Source organism: Aptenodytes forsteri, unplaced genomic scaffold (assembly GCF_000699145.1).
Source record: "Aptenodytes forsteri isolate BGI_AS27 unplaced genomic scaffold, ASM69914v1 Scaffold426, whole genome shotgun sequence".
NCBI classification, from domain to species: Eukaryota; Metazoa; Chordata; class Aves; order Sphenisciformes; family Spheniscidae; genus Aptenodytes; species Aptenodytes forsteri.
Window position 1 is genome coordinate 147,336 of NW_008794010.1, and position 14,940 is coordinate 162,275.

The window sequence follows — 14,940 nt, forward strand, 5'->3', positions numbered from 1 at the left end:
GTTTAACCTCCAGTTGCACGTGAGTAACTGGTAAATAGGCTCAAAACTCAAGAGAGCCAAATAATCATTTCAGTCAATATGAAGACCAAGGATTGGCATTTTTACACCCGTCACAACTGTTGTGCTCTAACAGAGAACCCCGTTGTGAATTGGAGTTGGGGAAGAGAGTTGCCACTGGTCTGCAGAAATTGTTGTCTAGCTGATGCTGTCGCCCTTGTATCCTGAAGCCTCTGAGCTTGCAAAAGACATTGATCAATGGGTGAACCTAATGTATTATAATTAGAGATGAGCAAACCTTGAAAAATTAATTAGCTAATGGGCAGTTGTGTGCTCCAGAGACGACAAAGTACATTGTAATTCTCAGTATTATTGCAGGTCTCAGGGGCCTGATTCAGAGAGCATTCACATCCTGGAATAGTTACTCATCTGGATCTAAGTCTGCCTCTCAGGTTTTCAAAACCTGTCTGGAGTTCTCTATGGCTTCTTCATAATGTTTCTTATTGTCCTTATATTCCTTGTGCAAATAAATATTCTCCACTTCTCTTCCACATGTGCGCACACATGCGCATGTTTCCAGCCCCTTTCTGTTTTCTAGCAGAGGTGAGTGAGATCTGACGCCACGTCTCCCCTTTCCAAATCGTGTTTTAATGTGAGATGAGGAGCTAAGAGGAGGGAAATCCTATTCCTCATTATGCAACCATTCCCTAAGATACCAGAGTCTGCAGGGCAGACCAGTTGGGCTGAAATCAGGGCACCGTGTTGTTTCTGCGACATTCTTCTGGATTAGCAGGCTGGCAGCACCTTCCCCCAGTACTTTCTGACCAATATTTTCTACGGACACCTGCGGAGAAGGATGGGGGACAACAGCCCCTGTATCCTGAAAAATGCCTTCTCTTGTCTGACTTTTCTCTGGTTCAATGACTGGGTATCTCTGCAGACAGAGGTGGCGGGAGAGGCAACCGCAGCTGTGTTGCACCAGCAACTCTCGCAGCAAAGAGGCAAGACAAAACCTTATCTGTGAGACCTAGCTCAGAGAAATGTCCTTCCAAGACCAGGAAACAAATCTGATGAGCAGCTTCCCACGTGGAGGCTCCCCGGGAGAATGAGTGACCCTGACCGTTGCAGCGTGCCTGGGAACAGCCAAACTGACTTTGAGCCGCACACCAGGGACAGTTATTTCTACAAATAACCCACTGACTTTTCTGTATTTGAAAGCAAAATGCAATGATTTAATTCTTGAAGAAATTCTGAATTCTCCTTTTATTTGACTCTCACTTGTATCTCCTGGAAGTACTTCTCTAGGGCTCTGGTCTCTTTTATAAAGCACAGACATCAAAAAATGAGCTAGGTCTCTACAAATAAGCATAGTACAATATATTTAAGCTCTTAATTCCTATAAGGAATCAGATGCCTAAATAGTTTTGTTGGTTTGGACCTGAAAAATGGGATCCTTTTCCCAATCTGCCTCACATCTGACCTAACTGGATCCCTTTGCCCATCCATCGAAGGTGGATGTTCCCAGACTGAAGGTCAAATGCTCTGTGCTCTGTCAAGCCATAGAGGAGAAATAAGTTACTGAGTTTCCTGTCCTGAACATATCGTATGACAAGATTTGTGGCATTTAGTGGAAAAATTCAAGGTGAGAACCTTTAATCCCAAATATCCCAGCTGTAGTGGAATTGTTACTAGCTATATTTACGGATTTGTTTTTACTGAAGAACATGAGTTTATTTTTTACAGATATTTTTATGAAGAACAACGCATATGTGAACACCAGATCTAAGCTGGCCGGGATGGGTTTGTGTCAAAAACAGGAAGAAACTGTAGGTGTAAAAGAGCAGGTCAACCCAGAGAAGTCCTGCCACGGAGCCCTGGGAAGTCTTGTAGATCTGGAAGATACGATCCTTAAATTGCACCAGAAATTTCTAACTGGTTATAGTCAGAAGCTAGGCCAAAGCACTTTTAGTCTCTCAGTTGTGCTGGGTGGTGTCACTAAATTAGGATTTGTATCTAGGGATTGAAGTAATGCTGCAAGATACTGTCAACAGACTATGAAAAGAGGAGCAGAGTGGGAACCCAGAGAAAGCGGTGGTGAGATACACAGCAGGGTTGAAACAAGAAGATGAAAGTTTGGAGGAGGTAGTCTGGAGGAAAGCTATCACAAAGGATGAAATGCAGCTGACAAAACCTCCTCCTGTGCTGGTCTAGTAGGAGTCCTCTACTCCTATTAGTGGCTGCCATGCAGCTGGACAGGGACACTCACTTTTTTTAAAGAATACTTAGTTCCTCAGGTAGAGGGACAGCAAAAAAAAAAAAAGCAAACCTTTTGTTGAAATGACAGGTAAACTCACACTACGTTTATTAACTGAAGAAGCCTTTGAAGGGACTGACAAGCACTCGCACCACAGAGCAAGCTCACTGTGCCACTGTTAGTGGCCACAGGTCTGCATCTTGTATGTAGTAGTTTAGCAATGCCACGGCTGATTTTCATCCTGACCGCCTCCTGTTTCCTTTGTGATCAAAATCAGCGCAGCCATTGCGGGTTACAACTCCAAAGTACTACTAAGCTTCTAAACAAAGCTGTTTTAGATAGTCAGTGTTGGATAGATACAGATCATCACAAGTGGATGACCGACATACAGTAATCATTTCCTACTAAAACTACAATAGTTTATGCAGCACCTCTATTTTAATGTCAAATGGGAGAAGAGTTGCTGAGCTTATCGAGCAGCATGCGAGTAGCGTGGCTGCCCTCTCCCCCTTCCAGGGACTGGTCCCAGTGGGTGCCCTCTTGGTCTGGGATGGCCAGGGTAAGGTGCCCAGACACCCAGTGTTGGTGGCTGAGTCACGAACACGTGTGGTGGTGGGGTGAATGCTGCTCCTCTCCCATCAGTCATGGGGCTGCCATCCAGGGCTGCTGCTTTGCCTTGTTTCGCAACAGGGCTGGTTCTACTAGGAGACTCTATTTTATTGTCTAGAGCAAAGATTATGAATGTTATTTTCTTGAGAGAAAACACTGCCTTTCTTCTTCTCCCCAGTGGCTGCTGTTTCTTCTATGTGCAATAACCCAAGTGTCTGGGGATATGTGTTTGAGCATCTGGGTGAAGAAACCATAAATAAGACCGTTAGCCCTTGGCCAACAGTCAGCGTGTGTCTCTGCTGCCCAAGCACTCTTTGCAGTTCTTTCCAATGCGTTTATAAGACATGATAATCCTACCAGCCATGCTGGTACACCTCTAGCCATGTGGTGGTCACAGGTAACTGCTGATTTTAGTCTTTATTTTCAATGCACCCACAATGCTGCCAGCACTATTTCCATTTAAATGAGTGCCCTGGGTCTGCTCTGGGGGGAATCTGTATCGGGTTTGTCTGAACTTTCCAGCTCATCTCGGCCTCTCCAAGAAACAGCCCATCTAAATGCGAGAGGATTATGGTGGCACTAGTCTGCTTTTCTCATCTGCATCAAGATAAAAATCAAAAACTTTCACGTGTGTTGCACTGGCTCTGGCGGTCAGGAAATGGCTGGTTCAGACCAAGCCTGGAGGGTCTGTCTTTCTTGAAAGTGCCTGGTGCCAATGCCTCCTCCCGCATCTTTCTGCCCAGCCACGGACCCCCTCAGCAGAGCATACAGCATGCATTTATTTGCCTTAAGACCAATGCAGTGCTGTAAAAAGCTTCTGTCTTATTCATAATGAATTTTCCAATGAAAACCTCAATTTGGAGAAAAGTCTGTGCCTGGCCTAACTAATCAGCCTAGAAACAATGCTGGAATTTCAGCATTGTTCCCAGAATAAATTGCTGGTTTCATGAACAGCATGGTTAATAGCTGGGATATGAATCATAACTTTGGATTACAATTCCCACACTGTGATAAGCCTGTGAGAGACATAATCCAGTCTAAAAACTTGCCCTTCCTGGGCGTCCATTGGCAGGTGGACTTCTGTAAGCAGGCAAAATCTGTGCTAGTTATACTCATCCGATCCCTTGCAAATGTGCATTGCTCCAGTTTCTCAATCTTTCCCAGTCACCGTTTGGTGACAAAAGGAACCTTTTCAGGAGGGTTGAGGGGAGGTTGTTTAGTTTTTACCTTCTGCTTGTTTGGAGTGACTTTCACTCTTCGTACTTGGTGTAAGTAAATCCTCCAGATCTTGCAGCATGGGGTTAGTGCTGGCTTTGTTGCTTCTCTTGTTTTTCTCTTCTTTGCGTTGCTGCATCAATAAAAAACATCAGATTTAGTTTGAAACTGCAGATGTAACCCATGAAATGGTGGCCTGGTGTCATGGTTGGCCTGGCTAAATTGTTTGTTGGTATGAATGTAATCTCTTTGCCAAGTTCAAGGTGCTGAATCTTGGTTCGGTGACCAAAGGTTTTAGGGAAATAAAGTATATCCCAGGCAGGACCGAGACCCTGGGAAGTGGCAGCTCTGCTCTTGTTAGGGCAAAGCACTTGCTGATAATGTGGTTTAGGTCTACTAGGCTGTCTGTGTGTTTCTGCAGCTGCCGATCTGCCCTCCCTGGGGTTTTGGTTTGTTTTAAATGTGGACCTCTTGGGAGGGAGGGTGTCAGTGATAAATGCCAGAGGAAGAGGAGGAAGGCATGGCAGCATGGGGATGGGCTGTAGGGCTGTCTTTGGTTTTACTTGCGTACATTTAGGTCTTCAAAAGATTTCCTTCTGGATGGCAGAGGGACGAAAATACCCAGGGGCTGTTTCTGCTCAGGACAAGCATGCTGGACGGGGAAAGGAGAGGCTGCCCTCTTATGCAGTGAGAAAGCTTGGAGGGACTCCACTCCAGCTCCATCCCGCCTCCCAGAAGGGTGATCTGCCAATGGAAGGAGTTGTGTGCTGGAGCCATGGAATGCAAGGCGGCTTGTGGCCTTGCTATAGCTGAGAGGTCCCAACCCACAGAACAGCTTCCATCCATTGGGCAAACCTCGCAGCCTTTGGGGGCAGCCACAGCAGATCTCTCTGAGTTCAGCAGGTCATCGTGTGGGGGTCTCTGGTGGGCTCCAACTGCTGACCACCCCGGCCATGACTAGGCAGCTCCCATCCCTCGCTCCCTAAGCAGCGGGGCTGTGCTGATGCCCTCCCTTTTCCCCTGCCCTGCTGCGTACCCCTCCTCTCGCCAGGCTTGGCTGCCTCAGCAAACCTACAGGTGCCTGTGGGACAAAGATACGTAAGGTCTGTGCAAAGGCAGGTGCTTGTCTGGAGATGTTTCTGTTCCTTTGGGTAGCGCCGGGCCCTGTTTTGTGACCCCTCCATGGGGGTTTGTGCTCCCTTAAACCCTGATCACAACCAGTTTGTGCAGCAAGAAATAGGCTACGTGCCCCTAAGTCCAAGCATGCTGTAGCATGTGTTCAACTCCTGCAATACTTGAGGATGCCCTGCGCACCAAGACCCTTATTTTAAACCACGTGCATGAGTGATCAGTTCTGAATTTAAGCATTAGGATGTAATTTATGGAGTCTCATTTCTCAGTACTCACATCCTCACTTTTAACGTTGCACTGATCTCTGCTTTATGCAATGCATTGCTTGATGTGGCATTGCTTCCTTGGCTTGGATCCTGCCCTGTACCAGTTAAATGGCTGATACCAATCCTTTGGTGGCATCATATCCTCTCCTGATGTAAGGCTCAATACTTTGGACACATCTATGTAGTACAAAACAGCACAGGGTTAGAGACCCACCAGGAAAGCTCTGAGGGAAACTGGTGCTGCCAGACCAGTACAGACACTGGTAGCAGGACACCTTTGCTGTTTCTCATTGATACTCATTATCTGAGCAGAGCTGCACTTTTGCAGGTAGTCTGCTACCAGACCTAATTCATATTAGTTCAGGGGTCCCTGCGTTATGGTCCTCTGCATGTTGCAACCTCTCCCGGTTCTGGATATCATGAGGTCTAAATCCTACTCTGCTAATTCGAGTCATTGCATCTGTCTGTATCTTGCTTTTCCCATCTGCATGGCAGAGACAGACATCAGCCTCCTTTGTAAAGTGCTTTGAGAATTACTGGTAAAATACGTTATTGCCATGTTGTTATTTATGGCTCTTTGCTCTTCAGCTTGTACAAAACCTGGCTGTGGTTTTGATAGGCTTATCATTGTCCCTGGGAAATCTCAGGCTCCAAAACACTACTTGAACTTTGAGGTAACTTATTTTTGTAGCTGGAAAGCACAGATTATGGGAAAACTCACTGTAGTTTTGAAGTATGAAATAGCAGCCTATTGTGGGATGTGACCACTCTTTGCAGTTAGCCATTAAATGCCACCAGAGAGGACTGAACAAGCATAAAATGCATCTTCCCCTTGTGTCACTAACATGTTTGGAAGTGAAGAGCAATTTAAAAGCATATGTTGCACATCAAACTTGAAGTGTGTGGTATTTCAAAGATGGCTTTGCCAGATCAATACTCACCATTTGCATTTTCTTCTTCAGCTCTGCATTGGCGCGCTGGTACGCTTCAGCCACAGCATTTAGGTAATAGATGGCGAGGCTGCAAAAACAAATGTGTTGCTGTAGTGATAGGATCAGGGGAGAGAGAAAGTTTCACAGGGAGGGAACATTTAATTTTTGCCTACCTTCTAATACCTAGTTTTCCCACCAGCTGTCTCCAAACTGCCTTTAGAGGCTTAAGGCTTAGAAAAAAAATCAGACTGCCTCGTGGGATGGTCAGGTAAGATGGGCTGAGCCAGTCCAGTAGCTCACTTCTGCTCAAACAGAAGAAAAATGACCATTCTTCCCTCCTGCCTCCACCTTGGCTGGCCATGAGCTCCCTCTACTTCCTTTGCACTAGCCTTGGCCCTTGGGTCTTTCCTTGGTAGTGAGCCCATTCAACTCATTACCTGGGTGAAAAGTAACTCGGCTGATAAAACACGTAGCTTTCTGCCATGGCTCAAAGGAAAACCAAAACAGGCACCAGGTCACACAGGGAACTCGGAAAAAACTAGGAAACAAGGAAAATAGTGGCAGGCAACAGTCCTCAAGGCACAGTCTGCCTTCCCCCTCGGGCAGGACTGGCTGCCTCCTGCAGCCCAACAAGGGGCTGTCAGGAGCAAGCAGAGGTGGGAACCGAGGATAAGCAAGAGCCAGGTCGAAGCAGAGCCACTGGCTTTCGTTTCAATCCCTTCTGCAAAAAGGGCACGCCAAAGCCAGGGGAAAAACGAGCCAAGCTGGAGGGAACTGAAAGGCAGGTGAGATGGGAGAGGGTGTGCTGGCAGCCAGCCTTTGGCGCACGGGGAAGGGCGTGTTTTAAAACATGCGCAAGCATCTGGGGCTGTCTCGCCACCGCTGCCACTCGCCAGCCAGTAATATTTTGGTTGTCAAAAATGTCTCCTCCTGCTTTTGCAGAGTGCTTTTATTCTTCTAAATTATAAACAACATCTGCTCAGTAACTCTGAGCCATTCCCAGGAAAAGCACCAGCCATTCAGTTCATCACTATAGATTTTTTTTTTTAAGTAGAAAATTGTCTTGCAAAAGAAAAAAAAAAAGAAAAAGAAAAGAAAAAAAGAAAAAGGAAGACTAAACCAAAAAGGTTTCCTGACAGTTCATAACCTGTTTGTGTGGCTCCAGCTCAGGTTCAGCATCCTCAAACCAGGCTCGAGGATTTTGTCAGCAGAGTGCCTGACTCTAAGCCCAGCAAGGCACCACGTACTGACATTTTGGTTTCCAGGTGGGAGATCACGAGGGGGTACTTTGGATGGCCTTTCTTGAGGCTTTTGCAGGGGTCTGTCTGGAGGAAACACGTTTGCTTCCTTTTGCCTAGTATTAATAACCCAGAAAGTCTTGGTGAGTTTGAAAATTATTATTTTTTTAAGTAGAAAATTGTCTTGCAAAAGAAAAAAAAAAAGAAAAAGAAAAGAAAAAAAGAAAAAGGAAGACTAAACCAAAAAGGTTTCCTGACAGTTCATAACCTGTTTGTGTGGCTCCAGCTCAGGTTCAGCATCCTCAAACCAGGCTCGAGGATTTTGTCAGCAGAGTGCCTGACTCTAAGCCCAGCAAGGCACCACGTACTGACATTTTGGTTTCCAGGTGGGAGATCACGAGGGGGTACTTTGGATGGCCTTTCTTGAGGCTTTTGCAGGGGTCTGTCTGGAGGAAACACGTTTGCTTCCTTTTGCCTAGTATTAACCCAGAACTCAGTCTTGGTGAGTTTGAAAATTATTATTTTTGATCTTCTCTAAGGATGCAACAGTTTTATTTCTTCTACATTGTCAAACTCATTGCCTAGGAAATATATTGCTTTGTAATCCAGAGCTTTGGTGCTGCTCTGCCATTTTTGTTGTGGCCAGCCAGGACATAAGTGCCTGGAGCACCCCTGTTTTCATAAAGATAACTTGATCTGCCTATTCAAAGCCATCTGGGATGCTATGCGCTCTGTTTCTGAGCTGCCTTCTCAAGTTCTTTGAGTAACTGAGCAAATCCATTCCCTTTCCTTTTTCAGTCCTTTCTCACCCTCTGCATTAGCGGCCAGCATCGTCTCCAACCACCACAGCTTCCTCCCCTGCTGACTCCTGTGTTTACCGGGGCATTGGTGGGGAAGGGTGTGAACTCACCAGGTCCCTCTCCCAAAAGCTGTGAGATATGAGCCCGCTCTGTCTGCAGGCTAAGCCTGAGTTTCCTCTGTCCTTGGTTTATTGCGGGTTTACTGTTCAAGGGAGGTTGAGTTTGTCCAAGATTGAGCTGCCCTTAAGGGGTCTTGGGAGGGAGAGGGGAGAAGGACAGTGCCACAGAAAGGTGATTTGGGGGGATGCCTTCGCTGCAGTCCAAATCTGCAGGTAGTCAGGCAGATTTGGACTGGGTTGTTCAGACCAAGACTCAGCAATGCTGAAGCAGCCTGGGTGATCCTCCAAGGTGCATGCCAGTGTCCTGGGCAGGTCCTACAAGCGTGCTGGATTTGCTGTTGAATTCCTGATTCACGCTGCTAGTGCCGGTTCCCAGAAAAGGCAGAGCAAAGCCATGTCCTGGTCTGACTGTAAGCAGCAGCATGAGGAGCTGTAAACTTTGCTGGAAACTCAAGTAAGCGTTAGCAAATGGCGTTTATCCACTTTTAATGGGGTGCTTTAGATCTACCTGCCTCTAAAATGAGCCTGGGGATGCACCCTCATGCTTGAGGTGCTTAGCATGGATGCTGCGTGGTCCTGGCACCCCTCTTCTCTGAGGTACTGCTCCTCAAGAGCTGGGGAGAAGGTATGGGTCACTGTCCTTCTCTAGCCTGCACAGTAGTTTTGAATCTTTTTCTCCTTCCCCTTGATGCAGTAAGGTGCTTCTAGCTTCTGCCAGGAAGCTCTGCAAGCCATGGCTTGAAATCCTGCTCCTGACCCAAATGGGATTAGGTTATATGCCGATGTGCAAAGTATCTCTGCTCCTTCTTGCTCTGTTTTCCTTTTTCCTTTGTCCTCAGGCAGCTAGAAACATGACAGTAAGTGTGACCCATGTCACCTGCTGGATCCCATCATTGTCTGGGACCAGAAGCCAAGAACAGAAATAAATAAAAGAGGCATTTTTGATTGCACCCAGAAAAAGAAAGAGAGGGGGTTTTTCATGGCTTGAGAAAATGGCTTAATTCAGTCCGTAGAAGCGGAAAACACATTTTTTTGAGTGTCTGCCATCAAAATCAACAGACTCCATTTACAATCCACCTGTTGCTCTTTGTAGAGGCTATTTGTTATTTAGGCTGCATTGTAGGTTGCCTTGCCTGCTACTTTGAGAGCTGCTGGCGCTCTGCTCATAAGGACCAAATGAAGGTCCAGCAGTTGTGTTTCCCTGGTTTTAATCTCTTGGCAAGCTGGATGGGGATCAGCGTAAGGACTAGCTCCAGCTTGACCCTGTCTACCTGTCTGCACCACGGCAGACGTAGCAGCAGAAGCTGAAGGCTTTCAGGGAGAAGGCAGGAAACTGGGGACTTGTGTATGATTTATAGTTATCTACTTTCTAGAGAAAATGGTGAAAGAGACATAAACTGAAGTTTCTGGCTACTGGTAGCCATTGGTTATAGGACTGCAGTCAAAAGAAGTGTTATCTTGCTCTTCTGGCAAAATTTTAATTGGGGTAATTAGATTCTGTCTCCTTGTATATTTAGGTCATTTTTGTAGGTGTACAAAGATGGTGTGCTAAATTTGAGTCCCTAAATTGTAAAGTTTCTGAGATGACAAAAGGACCCAAGCCTTAGGAAATATCCTTGTAGGGTAGCTGTAATTTTGCCTGGGATTATCTCAGGAAAAGTTTGTGTGCACATAGCGAGCAGCTCTTCCGCAAGACACCTGATGCTCTTGGGGCATGCGAGAGCTACTGCCAAGGGGCTGTAGGTCTGGCTTGTCCAGGCACCATGGGGTCACCCACTTTTTTAGGGCTGTGACTCTCTCGGTAGCTGAATGGCTGGAAATCACAAATATCTAATACGCTTAAAGGCCACACAGGCAGTGTATCTGGGTGGGAAACGAGGATGTTTTAGGTAATGTGCACATAGGGTATCTCTCAGTTTGCAGACAGGATTGGGGCAGAGACAGAATGGCGCCTCGAGGAGAGACGGACCGATGGGAAGGCTGTGGTGTGGGAATAGCCCAGACTGGGAAGGGGTGATAAAAGGTGTCTCTTCAGCAGATAAACTAGATTTGTGCTGTTCCCTGTCCTGGCTGTCAGTGGAGGAAAGGGCAGGAAACTGTCACTGAACAAAACATTATTTTCAAAGGTCTACTGCTCTCCCACCATGTTTTTTTGGGGGTTACATCAAAGCTTCAGAAACCTGACCCGCAGCCCTTCTGTAAAGGTCATCCATTTGGGGTGGATTAGTTCTGCGGTCTTCATCTCGTGTTTGTGGTAGCATCTGCTAGTGCTACTGTGAAGCCCACAGGAATAGAGCTGATAACTCAATAATATGCTTGGCCATACTATGGATGTAGTGTGAGACTTCTTGTCTCCTGTGTGTATCTGATTTGATTCTTTTAAGTGTAGGATCTGTCTGCATGAGTTACAGTATCTGATCATCTTTATTAAGGTTAAAATGAGTAAGTAGTTCATGGCAGGTAGAGGGATGACAGGTAATTTTCAGTTTAATTGGGATTTTTCTCAGGCTTTTTCTATAAGAAACTTTGTAACATGGGAACCTGTATTTGATTTAATTTAATGGCATTATCTTCAGTGTAATCTATTCGGAATGAAGGATCACAGTGACCAAGAACGAGTGTACTGGATTAGCCCAGAGACCTATCTCCAATGTGTGTGGATGCCCAAGGAAGATTCTGAGCAGGCAAGCATATGTAATACGCTCCCCAACGCTCTCCCTGTCTCCCACTGTTTAGTCTGGAGTGTTCAGAGCTGCCTATAAAATTTGGCCATGGCTCTGCCACCCATTTTGATAGCTATGGAAACCTCGAGAACAATGCTGAAAACATCTTTTTTAAAAAAGAAAAAAAAGAGAACTGCTCTGGTCCCAGTGCTGCTGAAGGTGCTAGAGATTAAGTGTGGTTTCAGAGCTGAAATGATCAAACAGCACTGAAACAAATTCCAGATGTGCTATTAGAAAAAAACCCAACAACCAAAAAACCCCAATGTCCCAAACAAAAACCACACCTCTTCATATTTTTGGAACGTGTAATTTTTGAATGCCCTGGCCTGGCAGTGCTGTAAATACCACCAGCTGTGACAGAAATTGCTTCTCCAAAAGGCACCAGGCTGAGACTGTCCATTTATTTCCTGCTGGCTACTGAAAATTTTTCGTACGGAAGCTGTGACAGCTTTGATATCCATGAGGCCTCTGTCAACAATGCGTTTCATCTACAAAGTTGTGTTTAATTGGGTCAGGAAATTAAATTTTGGGAAATTGTGTTAGGCAAAGCTGATGGAGGTAGGGAGCGTGTGTCTGCTCTAATCTGGGCTGTTACCTCAGCAGAAGCTATATTTAGAACTCACTAACATCCCAGCATTTTTTTTCAACCTCCTCCTCCCAACCAGGCATGTAATATTGCAAGGAAAACTTACACCATGAGCAGAATTGCAGGTATGATCAGTCCTGGATTTGCTACGTAGCTGAAGATCTTGGCAACAAAAAGTGGGAAATCGAGCTCGATGGTCTCTTGAATGACTTCATACATCCTTTTCTTTCCACTGGAAAGACAAACGGCCAGTTAAGGAGTGTAGGTATTTCCTGAAGGGACAAAATAGCTCCTAATCTAACGATGCTAAGTAGCATCGATGCTAAGTGGCCAGCTTGCTGTTGGCCACGAAGGATTTTGAGATGCCTTCATTGTAAATTATCTCTTGGTCCATCCATTCCCCCCGCCCCCATTGATTATAAGAATAATCTTTGCTAGGCCAACTTGCTCCTGGAGTTAATACATTTATTTCCACATGTGGCTCCTTTATAAGGTCTGACTATATTTACCCCTCTGAAATGTATAAAACCCTACAGATTGCAGTAACCATACATTTCTGATCAACATCTTGTTAAATATGGCCTTTTCATGGTAGAGATGACTTTCCATATGCAAATTCCAGCTTTCTGAAATAATGAGCCAACTTGAAGAGCTGCTAAGTAATGACAAAAATAGCAAGCTGTGATTATTGCTTTAATAGGAAACTCAGTGAAAGAATCATTTCAAACCGGATTGATAAAGCAGATGAGAGTATTCTGTACGAAAGGAGAAAAATCTGTAAAAGGCTGGATTACATAATTGACCTTCTTCTCTCCCCAGCATCTCTGGGTCTGTGAATTCAACCCAATGAGTGCTATTCCACATCTTTAGGCTTGTTGCCTCCTGGGATCTTGCAGGATTCTGCTCGGGATGGTGTTGGACTCTGTCCTGATGATGAGAGTCAATAAAGACAAATTTGGCTAAACGGTATCCCAACTTCATCAATTGCCTTAAGCCCAGGAGAGCTGAGCTTTCAGTTGAGTTGAGAGGGTGTGCCAAGGGTCTGAATCAAGCTGAGTGGCTTTTGAAGGGTTGATTGGGAATTGAAATAGCTCTTTCACATTGCAGATTAGTCATCTCCAAATGATAGCATGCGTGCAACGAGTTTCTTGTCAGATCTTCTGACATTGCTCGTTGACACCTGTCCTTGTGATAGAACTGAGGGAGTTTTGGTCTCTTGCTTTCTCCCCCCGAGTCTTTTAGCTTTCTATTGTCATTCTCCATTAGCAAGTGGATAACCTAAAATAGTGCATCTACAGGAACAATTTGTTCCAAGCTGGCTCTTTGCTGAGTCAGGCTCAGTGGGCCCAGGAAATGGCGTTACTCAATCAAATTAGACTTTATTGGCATGTTAATCTGGTCCCCTGAATGCTCTGTGTAGTGCTGATTCTGTCCTAATAAAAAAAAAAAAGCACTTAAAAAAACCAAACAAACTGCAATTCTTCAGGCTCAGACCTATCCATTTCCTGCTATTTTCCAACAAAATTCAACACGTAAAATACCTCTCCTGCTGTGGGAGTTCTTGGCTCTATGGAAGGTCTTAGAAGGAGGCTTTGGACCCTGTTTTGCTCCCACAATGTTTCTGAGAGCCTTAGGGGTGCTCCCATTGCTTTTTTACTGGGGGCTGCACCCTGCTGTCCCACCCCTGCTGTCCTCTGGTGCTTTCATCGGTGCATGTTGCCCACAGCTGGACACGGCCCGTTGCCTCACATTACTAAGGATATAACCAGATGGAGAATGAAGGCATTTCACCATCTCTGCTGGAGTCCAGGCGTCCTAACTTCATGAAAATAATCCCATGTATCAGAGCAGAAAACTGGCATTTTGGGTGTTTTGCTGTACCTGAATGGTCCACAGTCAAAGGAGGGAGGCAGGGACATGATGGTGTAAGCCACAGGCAGGAGGCTGAGGAACAGGATCAACAGCAAAAGTCCCATGTAAAAATTATTAGACTTGGATGCTTTGAAGACTCGTTCATGAGGGACATTGCTACTCATGACAGCCCAGCACTGAAAATACATGGAGGTTAATAAGCGCAGCACGTTTATACCCATGAGCCCTGGTGCGTAAAAGGTTCCCATCCTGAAAAGGAAAGGAGAAGGACAGGTGCTATTTTTTGACAGACTGGAAGGTTTTTTACTTTCAGAAGAAGGAAAAAAGTGTTCATGTGGTGGCAAGTTTACCCACAAATAACGTCTGAGCGGGCTGGCTTGTGCTACCCCTGTGCTTCTCCCAGAGGAGAAGCCACCTGCATCCATGTCAGGGTACGGTAACCATACATTGAGGACCAGCAAGGTCTCAGACCCCTCAGTGCTTTTAAAGAAAGATTTTCACTTTGTGATAAAAATAGCTTGGGGATAGCTTGGAAAATATCAGGTGAGTGTAACCAGAAGGAAGAGACCTCCCTGAGTCTGCAGAGATGTTGTAGCAGGGGAACAGGCAAAAATCATCAATCTGTGGCAAAAGAAACCTTGCTTCCAGAGGAGGTAAGGGTGCTTTGTGCTGTTGCCTATTGCTTCTTGTGCTGTCATGGCAGGGCAGAACAGCTCCTATTTGCCCACCCTTGGGGCAGTTTTGGGACGTGCCTCTCCTGCCCGACCTGCTCAGCTGGTTCTGTACCCACCCTTGCATTGACATGTAAGCTCGTGGTGCCCCCAAAACCCTTTCTGATCTCCTCGCCCAGCATGTGGACCATCTTAATACATTTTTAGCACTGGAAAAAAAATAACCTTATAAAAGTGAGAGTGGGGCAGCGTTTGCAAGACTGTTCTCTGCTGCAGTTATGCCACTGCTCCTCTTGGATGAGTAAGCCAGCATTTTTAAATTTCCACTCTTATAGTCAAGCATAGAAAGCCAAACAATCAGAGAAACCAAAACCCAAAGGTTATTCTAGCTGGCTTGGAAGATTTCTAACTCCACTGGCAGGTTTTCCAAATAATGCAACCCCCCCCCCCCCCACAAAAAAAAAAAAAAAAAAAAAAAAAAAAAAAAAAAAAAAAAAAAAAAAAAAAAAAAAAAAAAAAAAAAAAAA

General features: G+C 45.5%; 1 protein-coding gene across 1 annotated transcript in view; it reads right to left on the reverse strand.

Moving 5' to 3' along the window:
- Nucleotides 1-2,720: 2,720 nt before the first annotated feature.
- Nucleotides 2,721-14,940, reverse strand: part of TMC2 (transmembrane channel like 2) — a 36,414-nt gene continuing 24,194 nt past the window's right edge. Inside the window, exons 16-20 of the mRNA XM_009290460.1 lie at nt 13,752-13,991; nt 11,977-12,102; nt 6,414-6,492; nt 4,088-4,208; nt 2,721-2,974 (exon numbers count right to left, since the gene is read on the reverse strand). Of these exons, the coding sequence (XP_009288735.1) occupies nt 2,721-2,974; nt 4,088-4,208; nt 6,414-6,492; nt 11,977-12,102; nt 13,752-13,991 (820 nt within the window). The remainder of the gene's footprint in view (nt 2,975-4,087; nt 4,209-6,413; nt 6,493-11,976; nt 12,103-13,751; nt 13,992-14,940) is intronic.